At 32.0% G+C, this 15749-nt stretch overlaps 2 protein-coding genes across 2 annotated transcripts in view; both read right to left on the bottom strand.

Moving 5' to 3' along the window:
* Positions 1-12049: 12049 nt before the first annotated feature.
* Positions 12050-13893, bottom strand: LOC101510738 (ras-related protein Rab7-like). Its single transcript, XM_012717593.3, has 4 exons — positions 13779-13893; positions 13590-13670; positions 12849-12994; positions 12050-12347 (listed from the first exon to the last, which is right to left on the bottom strand). Exons 1-4 carry the CDS (start codon positions 13827-13829, stop codon positions 12278-12280), a joined length of 348 nt encoding a protein of 115 aa, XP_012573047.2. The 5' UTR covers positions 13830-13893; the 3' UTR covers positions 12050-12277.
* Positions 13894-13895: 2 nt separating this feature from the next.
* The window catches only part of LOC101513957 (ras-related protein Rab7-like), a 3693-nt gene continuing 1839 nt past the window's right edge, over positions 13896-15749 (bottom strand). The window contains 4 exon segments of the mRNA XM_012717618.3: positions 13896-14193; positions 14695-14840; positions 15436-15516; positions 15625-15749. The exon segment at positions 15625-15749 is cut by the window's right edge and continues 19 nt beyond it. Of these exon segments, the coding sequence (XP_012573072.1) occupies positions 14124-14193; positions 14695-14840; positions 15436-15516; positions 15625-15749 (422 nt within the window). The 3' untranslated portion in view covers positions 13896-14123.

Below are 15749 nucleotides of genomic sequence, written 5' to 3'. Positions count from 1 at the left end.
ATTTGCTTCGTTCCGTCGTTTGTTTGATGTTGGTGGTGGAATTCTCTCTGCAGCACCACCTCCATCACCTATCAAGTTGCGAATAATTTGGCCAAACGCACATCTCATTCTAGGCACTACAATATATCAATATTGAAAAAAATGAAGAAAAAAAACTTAAAAAAAAAATTCCATTTCGGAACTTTCATATGGCCAAACTTTCGAAACATGTTTCAGAAGTTTCTTTGAATGCCAAAGTTCCGATTCAGCTTCGAAACATTCCATGCATTCCAAAGTTTTGAAACTTTCCTTGCATTTCTGGGTGAAAAAAGGAAAGTGAAATTTTTGGGGGGTTTTTGTAGATAACACTAGGGGCAATTTGGTCTTTTCTATATGAATAAGGGGTGGGAGGTAAAACTAAGGGGTGCATGGTACAAAACTCTCCATATCATCAAAGCCTTGAATGAAACCCATAAAAAATTAATGGATTAAAATTTAGTGATTGAACTTATAAGTTTTAGTTAAAGACTAATTTATTGAGGGATAAATCGAGTTTGAATTTTAATTAAAATAATTTTTAGTTAAATTTTATTTATTTTTTGTTTGAAATGTGAATTATTATGTTCTGATGCGTCGAAATAGGTTAAAACAAAAACAAAATAAATTGATTGAAATAAAATTTGATGTGGATGACATTTATATTTTTTTAATAAGATAACAATGATAATTTGGAACAACAAAATAGTAATAAAATAAATAACATAATATTTTTAAGTCTTAGTTTAATTGATAAAATATTAATATTGTTAGATTAGACGTCTTATTTCAATTTCAAACTCGAGACATTACAGTTGTATATAAATTTATGATCATATTTATAAACTAAATACGTTTTAACTTTTTGTTATATTTGTGACAAGAAATAATTTTAAGAGTTAGAATTTATTAAATGATACATGTCACTCTACAAGGAATTGTATTTTTAGGAACAGCTTTTAACGTTACTACATCGACCTAAATCACAAATTGTTTATTCAGTCACGGTTACTCAACTAAAATCACAAGTTTTACCATCTCAACAATTAGGGGTGGAAATAGGTTGGGGCGAGTTAGACTTTGTTAGACCTGAGTCTGACCTGTCAAAAAATTCAAGGCATGAGTCTGACATGTGGCTTGTCATATGCTTACTTTTTAGGCCTAAGTCTAGCATTGATAGAAGTTAGCTTGTTAGCCTACTTAAAAGTCTATTTTATTTTAATATTTTTGAATAAGTAATCAATCATATATTTAAATAGATTAACGAGTTAATATGTGAATGAAATTAAATTCCATTTTGATATTTAACATCACATTTTGAAGAATATGACTTTATATATATTATACTTAAATTATATTTTATAATAATACATTTAAATATGTCAAAAACTAAATGAGGTTAATATGTGTAAATTACTAAAAGTTGAATATATAACAAAAATATCAAAATTTAATATAATTATTATAGTAGTTAAAAAATATTATTTATATTTATTTAAATAGGCCCCTAATAGGCATAAAAAGCTTATTATGTGTCATGTAGTCTAACATTTTTAATTAAGTAGGCTTTTTTAGAAGTCTTAGTCTTATTTGTTTAAGAAAAAAGTCTAATTTAGTCTAGACCAGACTAGGCAGTAAGCCCCTGTCGGTCAGTCTGACATATTCTCATCCATAACAACAACTATTCAACTAAGGACCCAATTTTTTCCATAAAAGATTACTTCAAAAGAAAATATCCAAAGAGGCATATGTAGACATGTAATGTTCTCTACTACATTTTTGGTCCTATATAAACTACTATTATACATAATACTACATTTATCTTTAAATATAAGATTCAAATTTATCACATTGCAATGAATTAAAAAAATTAATAGTAATATAAATTTGTTGGTAATTGGTATTATTTTTAAGGCCTATTTGATGCGCAGGATATGATAGAGACAATATATGATATAAAACTGGATAAGAATATGATATGATAGTGACAAGATAAATATTATCATATCAAGTGTTTGATACACACGTGATAACCAATAGAATAACATTTTATTTTATCATTATTTGGTGTTGTAGATAAAATATCACTAAAGAGGGCAGATGGGTTGAATAGGGATATTGTTGTTTTCAAATTTTCTGAAGTGTTTTAAATCACTATCCTCTCTGAGAGGATGAGAATCAGATGATAGAAATTTAAGACTTTAAATATGAGGATAATAAATAAAAGAGAAAGTATAGAAAATAACACACACAACTTTATACTAGTTCACTCAATAAAAGTTATGTCTAGTCCTCACACACTTGTGAGTTTTTTACTAAGGATCAAACAGATTAACCTCTCATAGAGGTTAGTTACATTTTGTGTATTCTTTAGCCTCACCAAGCTTACAACCTTGTTTCTTACAAGTTTCAACTGTTTCCAAGTGTAATTCACGTGGAAATTACAAAGTGATATGAGTATGATATTTCTCTTTACTTAACACTTTCTAAAAATATATTTCAAAGATCTAGTGTAAGACTATAGAAAGCATAAAGAGAGGATGAAAATTAATCTTGATAGCTTTTTGAATTTTGATCTTTTTATGCAATGTTGTTGTGTATTGATAATGAAGAGCTCCCTGCCTTTTATAGAGATCTTTTAATGCTCTTTCCATGTGTGAAATACTTTATGACCGTTGGGAACTTTAATCAAAAAGTCCAAGGTCATTTTTCATAATTACAGAATTACCATCCAGCTGTCCTTGGACTGATTCAGTCCATCCTCGTACAAGAGGTTCAAACCTCCTAGAAACTTGGACATGAGCTGTCATTTTCCTTTTTCATTCTTCAAGACATGTAAGACTATATTTTTGTCTTGTTAGCTACAACCTTTATGTATGTTGATGTGTTGGGTCGTTTTCAACATCTGAGAATGATGTGTTGGGTTGTTTTCAACATCTGAGGATGATGTGGACTATAGATCCATCCTCTTGCAGTCTATCCTCGTACAGTCCATCCTCGTACATGTAAAATCTGGCCTCTGATCTCATTGTTTAAATTGCTTTATTTATTCATTCTTTGATACTGATTTATCTTCTCTTTATGACTAAAAATCATTGTTTCAGTGATGATGAATATTTTGCAACTTTGAAGGTTCATCCTCTTAAGGGTTCATCTTCTTGTATGTCTATCCTCGAGTCAGATTTTTCTCCTTCTTATCTTAATGATGAGTAACCTGTTTTCTAATATGAATTCACTCAAAAGCACATATTAGTCATTAATCGCAATCATAATCTTTTAAATAATTTTGTTATCATTAAAACCATTTGAGAAAGATTTTGTCTCAACAAGCTCCGCCTTTCGTATGTCCTCTTGTTGGGGCTTTTGTATTTTGGTTTGTCATTGACACTTGTACTTTTGTTTTGCGAGCTGCCAGCTTTGTTGTTGGACGAGTGATCACAAGTTGTGGCTAAAAAGGAATCAATGGAACTGAAGTGACCAGTAACCTCTGGTAGAGTTTGAGAGGGTTCTACAATGGTTGGAGCGGATGTAACTGGTGCAGTTATTGGATGAGGAAGAACAATATCCAAACTTACTTGAGGAGGATGCGAGGGACTTAGTAGAGGAGATGGAGGCATCATTAATGTTTCCTGTAAATTTTGGGAATTTTTAGCAGTCACAGCTGTAGGAGGGAACTTCTATGAGCATATAACAATCAGAGCATCAAACATATATAGATCATAACATTAATAAAAAATACTAAATAAAATATCAGGTATGGAAGCAATAAGATATATAAGTGACCCTATCATTACTCTATATGTTTTCTAGTCAACTTTCATTCCTGATTCATCTTTATCAAGTGAAAAGGTGGGATGCATTAGCGTAGTCATAGGTTTGCAATCATTTATCTTAAACTTCTTGAGAAGCTTTGTTGTATACTTTTTCTAATGAATGTATATCTCATTCTGACTTTGTTGAATTTGAATTCCTAAGAAGAACTTCAGTTTTTCCATCACACTCATTTGAAATTCATGTTGCATTAACTTAGCAAAATCTTGACAAAGTGTGCTATTAGTATAATCAAATATAATATCATCAACATAAACCTGAATAACAAGAATGTCATTTTGTATTGATTTCCTAAACAAAGTGGTGTCAACTTGACCTCTATCAAAATTGTTTTCATCCAGTTTTAGCTTCTAAGTTAACTTGACTAGTTCTGACTTGATCATATTCATATTATGAGATTTTGTCAAGTTCCTCTGATGTTTCGTTATCTTCTGGTTTGTATGTGTCCTCTTACTTTCTTTTTTCCTATGGTTCCAATAAACCTGCAATATCTTAAACTTGCTTTGACTTTTCAGAGTCGAATTGTTTGTCATCAAACTTAACATGTATTTACTCCTCCACTAGTTGAGTATCCCTATTAAATACTCTATAAGCTTTGGATTTTTCAGAGTATCCAAGGAAGGTACACTTTTGTGAACGATGGTCAAACTTGCCAAGGATATCTTTAGTATTTAAAACATAGCATACACAACCAAATTGATGAAAGTAAGAAATGTTGAGCTTTTTACCATATGGAGTCTTATTTAGAATAGGTCTGATATAGACTTTGTTCTGAATATAACATGAGGTATTGACTGCTTCTGTCCAAAAATACTTAGCAACATTTGTTTCGTACATCATAGGGTGAGCCATTTCTTGAAGAATACGATTCTTTCTTTCCATAACACCATTCTGCTAAGGTGTTCTAGGGGATGAGAAATTGTGTAATATATTACTCTCTTCACAGAATTTCTCAAAGACTTTGATCTCAAACTCTCCACCATGATCACTACAGATAATTACTATAGAGAATTGCTTCTCATTTTACACTTCTTTACTAAAGGTAGTGAACACCTTATGAAACTCATCCTTGTGTTTAAGGAACTTAACTCATGCCCATCTAGAGTAATCATCAACAATGACCAGTCCATACATTTTACCATTCAACGGGGTCGTTTTAATTGGACCAAAAATCTAAAATTGCAGAAGATCCAAAGGTTTGCTTGTGGATGTTGAAGCAAAATCCCAAATTAATGTTTTAATGTAAACAAATAAAGGTTATTTAAAGACTCTAATTATGATTCTAAATTATGTGTTAATTTAACATGTGCTTTTGAGTGTAATAATCCAAGATAGGTACGATGCAAATTCAAGAGAAATTCGTTTAAAGAAAGAGCTAAAAATGAACAAAGCAAAACCAAGAACATTCTCCACGTTTCTATCATTTTCAACAAGCAAGATCAAATCAGTTTTGATGCAAGGAAAACTCTTGCAAATCGCGAAAAGATTTCCAGTTCATATACTAGGAATATATAGCGCTCATATGAGAAAAAGAATCACTTAAAATGATCAAAGATTAAAAGGCACAACTCAAAGCAAAATTGACAAATGATCATTCTCCAGCAATGTAACATCAGTCTCCAAATTGATAAACATTCTCCAACATGTTACACATGATCTTCAGCAGCAAACATCTTTCTCCAGCATGATTAACAACTATCTCCATAATGATCAAACATCATTCTCCAATATGATACCATCAGTCCAGAATGATACAAACATTATCCAACATACTGACCATCATTCTCCAGCAGTGTTACATCATTCTCTAGCCTATTTTGCACGAATCAAAAGGTAATCTTAATCTAAATCGGTTAAGCACATCTCTGAGATGTTTGTGTGCATAAACAAAGGATCATCGCAGTCAAGGATGAGAAACTACATATCAAACATTATTAACACAGAAGCAGAAACGCAGAATGTTCAAATCAAAAACATTCAAAGTTTAAAAAATATGGTCTTTGGTCAAGTCTGAGACATGACAGTCAGACATCTTTTCAACAGTTATAATAGTTGTCATCAACCTCCTTTAAGCCTATAAAAGGAACCTCGAGCTCAATGAAGAAGTAGAATTTCAAGCGCTAAGAAAATCAATCAATGACATACATTTACATACTTGAAAGCTTTTCTATTACAAAAGAATCAGTTCTGATTTCATCTTCATAAATCCAGATCGTATTACTGAATTCTTTTATCAAGAAAATATTTTCAAACACGAGTTGAGCATACTCAGATTCTACCAATCTATTTTAATCATTATTGTGTAAACTCAAAAACTATAAGGGTTGTTTATAGTTTGAGTAGTCTTGTAAAAATCTTTTAATGGTTAAAAGGTGAATTGTTAAATTTTCTCAAGATTGATAGGTGACTTGATTGAATCCTTTTTGTGTGGAAAGGAATTGTTGTTACAAACCAAGGTGATCTTAACAAAAACTGTATAAAATCAAGAACGTTGTAAAATCAAGAGCGTTATCCGTTTGAACACTTAGTAGAAAATTTCACAGTTGTGAGGACTGAACGTAGCCCGATTTGAGTGAACCAGAATATATCCTTGTGTGGTATCTCTTACTTATCTCTACTAACTTCCAGTCGTTTTAAATTATCAAGTTAAATAGATATGCTAAAACTTTGATTTTAATTAACTAAGAACATTATCTGTTTTCTGTTTCCAAAACCAAGAATGTTATTTGTTTTCTGTTTTTCATAACCAATATCAATCTTGAGTTATTTTCTTAAGATTTTAACAGGAAAATTTAAATAGGTGAATTTACAATTCAAACCCCCTTCCTTGTAAATTGACATTGCTACTTCAGTGGAAACAATATTCTTTGATGCAAAAGAAATCTTAGTTTGTTTCCCTGCTTTATAGGTCTCACAAAGGACTTATGATTTGAACTTGAGATTTAGAAAGCCTCTAACAAGTTGAAATTTGTTTAATTTTGAGATTAACCTCAATTGTGTCAAATCACTTTCTCAACTCACGGACACAAAGCATCTTAACTTTTTTTTTGCTACAATAAAAAGGTTGGTTTTATAAAGGTTCCCTTGCCTCTATTTGACTTATAGCTCTACAAGACTTTTGATTAAAGACAGAGTCATAATCATTATCACTTAATTGACTTATGCTAAGTAGGTTATGTTTTAGTCCCTTAACTAGTAGTACATTATTTATAGAAGTTAAGGAATTTTTACCAACCGTGTCATGTCCAACGATCTGACCTTTCTACTTTCCTCCAAAAGCCATTGAGTCTCCGTTGATCAAAGTTGTGTGTTGGAACATAGACCTTTTCCCGTTAAATGTCGTGAGTGTCCACTTTTTAGGTACCATGACTAGTGTTTCAACTTGGTTGCTAAGAACATCTGCAACATAGACAAATTTATCTTTGGATACCCACATTTGGTTGGATTCGGGTTTGTTAACCTTGAAAGGTTTCTTGTCTTTTCATGTGATTAACATAGGACAAGATGTTTTAGAGTGACATTTCTTAAAGCATACAATACATAAAATATTAGAGGGAGTGGACTTTGGTTCAATTACTATTTTTTCAAATCGTATTCCTCATTTTCCATGTGTACTAACACCATAAATCATAGAGGTAAGCTTACTTCTTTCTATACTATTAGCAAGAAATTCTTGAAATGCTACTTCATATTTATCAAAATTACATGACACATTTTCAATTGATGTTGAACTATGATTACTTTTCAGAATTAGGTTTTTACTCTTTAAGTTCAGCAATATTACTTTCTAAAGTGTCAATTTTATCATTCATATTTTCATTTATTTTCCTAAGAGCTTTCAGCTTCAGTGTGATATTATGATTCTTGCTTAAATAGTCATTTATAACTGTAACTAATTCAGAACGAGTTAAATCAGATAGTATCTCAATTTCTTCATCTACAGATTCACTTCCTAAGTGAGAATCTGAGTTAGCATCAACCACCATAGCCATATTGGATTGTTCCTTATCATCAGACGATTCATTAGAGCCATCCCATGTGGCCATCAGAACTTTCTTCTTGCACTTTGAATCATTCCTCTAAAACTTCCCTTTCTCCAGATTTGAACATTCTGACTTTACATGTCCAGGTTCATTGCATCCATAGAGGATGATGCTTTTCTTATCGTATTTTCCATCATTTCCTCTATTGGACTGCTTGGAACCTTCTGAGGGAAAGATTTCCTCTTGTTGTGCCACAACCTCTAAGTTTTTCTGGATATGAACGCAAGCTCATTTTCCTCTAAATCTTCTCTGATCCTCTGTATCATCCTTTGATTCGGCTGTTTCTTGTAAAGCTTTCTTTTGTTTGAACTTTAGAGCCATAATCTTCTGCTTCTTCTTGGGCTCATCCTTTGCAAGCTCAATCTCATGAGATCTGAGGGAGCTAATTAATTCCTCTAGTTTAAGAGTATTCAGATCCTTTGCTTCCTAAATGGTAGTGATCTTGGGTCTCCACTTATTGGGCAGACTTCTTAGGATCTTTTTGACATGATTAGTAGCTCGTTTCAAGTACTTTTAATCATGGGACCAAGGTTTGAAATCTGGAAAACATAGTCTCAATGTTTTCATCTTCCTCCATTTGAAGCAGCTCATACTTTCTTACCAGAATATTATTAGCCTTTGCATCTTGAACTTGTTTGTTTCCTTCATAAGTCAGAATCAGATTATCATAAATGCTCTTTGATTTCTCCTTGTTGGTGCACTTGTCAGACTCATTGAAAGTGATTGATTTATCATGAATATTCTGGACTTATGATGCATTTTGTACATTTTCTTCTTATCAATATTCATCTCTTTTCTTGGAATTACAGTACCATATTTTGTTGGAGCAGTATAACCATCTTTCACTAAGTCCCAAAGTTCAATATCTTGTGAAATAAAGAAACTAACTTGCTTGTCCCTCCAGTACTCAAAACATTCTCCATCAAATAGAGGTGGTCTATTGATGTTTTCTCCAGCGACTTCTTCATTTAATTCAGACATGTTGAATCCTTGGATCTTTCCTCAAACATTGTAAAGTGCTCAACCTTGAGACCAAGCTTTGATATCAATTAAAGTTGCACAAACATGAGAAAAAGGGGGTTGAATTGTGTTTGTCTAATTTTATAATTCCTTTCTTAATTATAAATCTAATTCTGGTTTGGTGACCTAACTTTTTGGACTAATCAGAGGCAACAATACACAGACAGAGCGGAAGTAAAAAAAAAACACACATACTAGATTTTATCCTAGTTCACCACCAACTTGGTAGCTATGTTAAGTCCCAACACAAAGAAGGATTTATCCACTAATTCAAAACTTGAATTACAATAACACCTGACTACAAGTCAGTCTTCTCAAAACAACTCGAACCTACATAATTTGTGAGGCAAACCACACATTGATCCTACAAGTCAAGTCTTCTCTACACAACGTGATATCCATAGAATGTTGGAGGCAAACTACCCATTTGATCATACAAGTCAAGTATTCTCAATACAACCTGAGATCCACATATTGCTTGAGGAACACTAAAACCATTATTGCACTAGGTTACAAGAGATTGAAACTGATTTTGTTTTGATTCTACTAAGTAGATTGTGTACAATGATTTTCCACATTACAACATTGAGAATAGTTTTCTTTGAACGAGTGATTTGCTAGAATTCAAAACCTTAAACTCTAAAGACTTAGAAAATATTAAGCTCTTGAGATTTTCTAAATAACTTTGGTTTTTAGGATTTCTTAGTTTGTGAGTTCGTTGATTGTTGTTGTATATTGTTGTGCTTACGTTCTTCTTTAGCCTTGATTGCTATTTATAGGAAAAATTAAGGTTTCAATTTTGTCCCCCAAGAATTCTGAATCATATATGTTTGTAGTTATTGTCCCAATATAAATATGGATTGTATTTGTTTGTAGGTTGGTCAACAAAGATCTTCACCAAGAATTTGAGAATGACCGTTGTGAATTAATTACTTCCAAATCCGATATTGGCAAATCTTCTAGAACTTTTATGAGCGAATAATGTCCAGATATGCATTAAAATTAATTATTCTTGAAACTTCCTTCATACGCTTGATTAAATGAAGCAGGAATTTATTCGGGCATGAGCTTGGACTTCTGGGAATTCTGATTCGGCTAAGTGAAATATATCTTTTATTAGAATCGCTAACTTTCCATTAGAGCCATTGACTTTTCTTCAACACAGTATGACTTGATTGTTAGAGTCAAATGTTGTATACTTTGATTTCTTGATAGTCAGAGGTAGATTGTGTGACTTAGAATTAGTGGTTTGCACAAATCACATTTGTTGCATTTATTAGAGTCATTGCAACTTCGGGGTGCTCTACATATCAGAGGCAACACCTTGGAACGTGTTTCCGTCTTTAGAGTCAACGTAATATATGCTTCAAATGCATACTTGAATAGTGGCTTCAGACTTTAGAGACATGCTAAAAGTAGACTTCAGAGACAAGCTAAAAAAATAGACTTATATTGTTCATCATAGGCATGCTACAATTACTATTCATAAGAGGCATGCTATAATTATTGTTCATCAGAGGCATGATATAGTTATTGTTTATCAGAGGCATGCTACAATTAGTATTCATCATAGGCAGAGAAACTCCAAAGACACGTTGAATCTTCAAAGGCATACTGGATCTTTAGAGGCAGACGCATAGACTTATCAGAGGCATGTTAACCAAAAGCGCGCTTCAGTCTTCAGAGGTAGACGTTGATTTATCAGAAAACACGTTGAGTTGTCAGAAGCACGTTGAGCTGCCAGAAGCGCGTTGAACTACAAGAAACACGTTGAACTACTAACAACCCGTTGAACTACCAGAAGCACGTTATCAAAGGCAGATGCCCGTACTTTTCTAGAACTTGCATTTATCTGATTCTTATGATTTCATTGACTGGTTTGATTTTGTTTCCTCTTACCTTTTCACTCCCTTTATTCACTTCCTCTAGTGGTATCCTCTGATGTTATCTTCTTGTGGTATCTTTTTGTGATATCATTTGGTTGTTTCCTCTTATTTTCCTATTCTAATTTCTACATATTTAATGAAATCATTAGTGCAAAGGATGTAGTATCTAATTTCCTCTTTATATTAATATAGTTACTAATATACTTAATGAAATTATTTTCCTGTAATATCAAAACCACATAGAGAAAATGTTCAACGGACCGACTTGATCCCAACAAGATGTAGTATTAATATAGTTATTTTGACATTTACCATGTGTTTTTTGTTTTCTTCTTTTAATCAGAGCTACAAGAATAGTTGAAACCAAATCTATGCAAAAGATGATAATTCAATTTACATTAATATACATATCCTTAAACATCTATACAATGCCAAAAAGGAAGTGTTGAAGCTTGATGGTTGACCATCAAAAAAGGAAATGTTGGAGCTTGATGGTTATGGTTGACCATCTAAAAAGGAAATGTTGAAGCTTGATGGTTGACCGTCTAAAAAGGAAGTGTTGAAACTTCAAGGTTAAAATGGACAACCTTCGAAAAAGTGTAGGGGAAACAACAATAAAAATAAAAGAGGTAACAAAAATTGATAGAATTAATAAATAAAAGATGAAAAAATTTACGTAAATTTTTTAAATTAGTCATTACATAAATTTAAAGATTAAAGTCTATTTTTATCTATATCGATATTACTTAAATCTTTAAAAGAGTGAATAGATATATAAATTTAACTATGTATAAAAAATCTTAATCCAATAATAACAACATAAATATTATTATATTGTTTATATCTATTTAAACATGTTAGCCCTAATAGATTTTTTAATTTGCTTATTTCCTAGCCTTTTTAAGTAAATATATTTTTCGAAAAACATGAATCTCATCCATTTGAAAAGGAAAAATAAATAACTTGATTTGAGCCTATCATAGACTTCGTCGAAGGTTTCTATCATCGTCTAACTTATTTTCTTTTTTAATTAGCTTATTTCCTAGCCTTTTTAAGTAAATATATTTTTGAAAAAACATGAATCTTATCCATTTGAAAAGGGAAAATAAATAACTTGATTTGAGCCTATCATAGACTTAATTGCAGGTTTCTATCTTCGTCTAACCTATTTCCATCCCTATCAGGGAATACTATACACCACTATTCAACATTTAATACATAATCCAAAGCCAAACTAAACTAACATCAATGCAATAACTCCCAAAAGCACACTATTTTTTCAGTATGCATTTCCTAATTTAGAGACATTGTTTAACATTTGAGATCAAGGGAAATAAAAAAGAAAAATAAAAAACATTCTACCCCACTAGTGAGATACAAAATGGAATTTGCAATTTGTCCTTGGTTTTACATTGTAAATAAAATACTTCTATGTTGGCATCAAACAAGCTGGTAAACCTGGTGGTTCACAGTTCTCTTTACTCAACATTCACAGCCAGTCGATCTCTGTTGTCGGCCACCACTTCCGACATCGATTGTGTCAGGCAGATACCTGGTATAATCAATTGATGAGTAAATATAAACCTTTAAAAGTAAGAAAGGGTAAATAATATAAGAGTTAAAAGGGCTTGCTGGGTCGGTGTAAATTAGTTTTACACTACCATCCAATAAAAATTTACCACTTTTTTCACTTCATACAATCAATTTTCAAATCTATTTATAAAAATAGAATGGTGTGGCAAAATAGTAGACTCATAATCTAATGAGTGTAAAACTGGTTTACCGTGTAAAACTGGTTTACAGTAACAATATATAGTCCTTTAAACTCATAATCTAATGGATAAGGATTTTGTTCCACTAGGTCAAAGAAAAAATGATTTAATTCAACTATCCTAAACGTTGATGAGAAAATCAACGATTGGGATTTGTTATGCATATGTTGGTAAAATCATACATTGATTTTCTTACCAATGGTTGAGATTACTTATTTTAAAAGTGTCAAATTCAATTAATAATGACATGCATAAAGAAAACATGGTTCAAGAAAACTCACATTTCTTCTTCAGGTTCATTCTTGAGTGCATTTTTTGCTATACACTGGAAAGCAGCTTCAACATTAAATCCTTCTTTTGCAGATGTCTCAAAGTATGGTATGTTTCCCTTTGAAGCACACCATGCCTTTGCTTTCTTCTCAGAAATCTGCAAAACACAAGAGATAGTAATGAACATATACTAAGTGGGAGCGAGATATGTTATATAACAGAACATTATGACGTCATTTGATCTATGTAGCCGACCCTACTTAGTGGGACAAAAGGTGGTTGTTGTTGTTGAAGTAATGAACATGTACATTTAAGAGTAGATTATGTCACATCTTCTCGCAGCTATAGCAGAAAACTTAAGGACCTATTTAGTTTGAGAAAACATATTTCGTTTTTATTTCCTGCTTTCACTTTTTTAATTACTAACCCACCACCTTTTTTAATTGTTTCCTATTTTACAAATATTTGTAAAGCATTTTCTAAAATCAAACTGACCCTTATTCACTGCATGTAATTCAATGTTGTTAAATAGCGGCGGCGTGTGGCGGGATTTGAACAAACCGCTATTGTTCTGCAATAAGTTATTTAGTACAAAATATTGTTAAATAGCGGCGCTATAGCACTATTGTGTGCCAGTATTTAAACAAACTACTATATTATGCGATCTGCAATTAACAACACTGATGTAATGGAATTCATAATTTTCATACAAGTCAATATGCAATTATGTCATTGAAAGAGAAGTAACTTACAACTCTGCTATTTCCACCATCAACATCGATTTTGTTTCCCAAGACAACAAAAGGAAAGTTTTCAGGGTCAGATGGACTAGCCTGAAAATCAAACAACATGCAAGAGTTTCTTAATGTTCTTCAATAAAAGCATATATGAAGATAAGATCATTAGACAAAACCTATTAATTAATGATTAAACAAAATTACCTGAATGAGAAATTCTTCTCTCCAATGGTTAAGGTTTTCAAAAGATTTCATGACGTTCACGTCATAAACAAGGACGCAACAATCAGCACCTCGGTAGAAAGCAACGCCAAGACTTAATAACTCCCAAAAGCACACTATTTTTTCAGTATGCATTTCCTAATTTAGAGACATTGTTTAACATTTGAGATCAAGGGAAATAAAAAAGAAAAATAAAAAACATTCTACCCCACTAGTGAGATACAAAATGGAATTTGCAATTTGTCCTTGGTTTTACATTGTAAATAAAATACTTCTATGTTGGCATCAAACAAGCTGGTAAACCTGGTGGTTCACAGTTCTCTTTACTCAACATTCACAGCCAGTCGATCTCTGTTGTCGGCCACCACTTCCGACATCGATTGTGTCAGGCAGATACCTGGTATAATCAATTGATGAGTAAATATAAACCTTTAAAAGTAAGAAAGGGTAAATAATATAAGAGTTAAAAGGGCTTGCTGGGTCGGTGTAAATTAGTTTTACACTACCATCCAATAAAAATTTACCACTTTTTTCACTTCATACAATCAATTTTCAAATCTATTTATAAAAATAGAATGGTGTGGCAAAATAGTAGACTCATAATCTAATGAGTGTAAAACTGGTTTACCGTGTAAAACTGGTTTACAGTAACAATATATAGTCCTTTAAACTCATAATCTAATGGATAAGGATTTTGTTCCACTAGGTCAAAGAAAAAATGATTTAATTCAACTATCCTAAACGTTGATGAGAAAATCAACGATTGGGATTTGTTATGCATATGTTGGTAAAATCATACATTGATTTTCTTACCAATGGTTGAGATTACTTATTTTAAAAGTGTCAAATTCAATTAATAATGACATGCATAAAGAAAACATGGTTCAAGAAAACTCACATTTCTTCTTCAGGTTCATTCTTGAGTGCATTTTTTGCTATACACTGGAAAGCAGCTTCAACATTAAATCCTTCTTTTGCAGATGTCTCAAAGTATGGTATGTTTCCCTTTGAAGCACACCATGCCTTTGCTTTCTTCTCAGAAATCTGCAAAACACAAGAGATAGTAATGAACATATACTAAGTGGGAGCGAGATATGTTATATAACAGAACATTATGACGTCATTTGATCTATGTAGCCGACCCTACTTAGTGGGACAAAAGGTGGTTGTTGTTGTTGAAGTAATGAACATGTACATTTAAGAGTAGATTATGTCACATCTTCTCGCAGCTATAGCAGAAAACTTAAGGACCTATTTAGTTTGAGAAAACATATTTCGTTTTTATTTCCTGCTTTCACTTTTTTAATTACTAACCCACCACCTTTTTTAATTGTTTCCTATTTTACAAATATTTGTAAAGCATTTTCTAAAATCAAACTGACCCTTATTCACTGCATGTAATTCAATGTTGTTAAATAGCGGCGGCGTGTGGCGGGATTTGAACAAACCGCTATTGTTCTGCAATAAGTTATTTAGTACAAAATATTGTTAAATAGCGGCGCTATAGCACTATTGTGTGCCAGTATTTAAACAAACTACTATATTATGCGATCTGCAATTAACAACACTGATGTAATGGAATTCATAATTTTCATACAAGTCAATATGCAATTATGTCATTGAAAGAGAAGTAACTTACAACTCTGCTATTTCCACCATCAACATCGATTTTGTTTCCCAAGACAACAAAAGGAAAGTTTTCAGGGTCAGATGGACTAGCCTGAAAATCAAACAACATGCAAGAGTTTCTTAATGTTCTTCAATAAAAGCATATATGAAGATAAGATCATTAGACAAAACCTATTAATTAATGATTAAACAAAATTACCTGAATGAGAAATTCTTCTCTCCAATGGTTAAGGTTTTCAAAAGATTTCATGACGTTCACGTCATAAACAAGGACGCAACAATCAGCACCTCGGTAGAAAGCCACACCAAGACTTTGAAACCGCT

The sequence above is a fragment of the Cicer arietinum genome, chromosome 6, assembly GCF_000331145.2.
Source record: "Cicer arietinum cultivar CDC Frontier isolate Library 1 chromosome 6, Cicar.CDCFrontier_v2.0, whole genome shotgun sequence".
Classification (NCBI taxonomy): Eukaryota; Viridiplantae; Streptophyta; class Magnoliopsida; order Fabales; family Fabaceae; genus Cicer; species Cicer arietinum.
This window is presented reverse-complemented; position numbering and strand designations above follow the sequence as displayed.

Excerpts from the sequence above, each read along its gene's own strand:
- LOC101510738 (XM_012717593.3), bottom strand. The coding sequence starts at position 13,829 with ATGAAATCTTTTGAAAACCTTAACCATTGGAGAGAAGAATTTCTCATT. Across the intron at positions 13,671-13,778 it reads GAGAAGAATTTCTCATTCAG|GCTAGTCCATCTGACCCTGA; the intron begins GTAATTTTGTTT and ends TTTGATTTTCAG. Across the intron at positions 12,348-12,848 it reads AATGAACCTGAAGAAGAAAT|GTATCTGCCTGACACAATCG; the intron begins GTGAGTTTTCTT and ends TGATTATACCAG.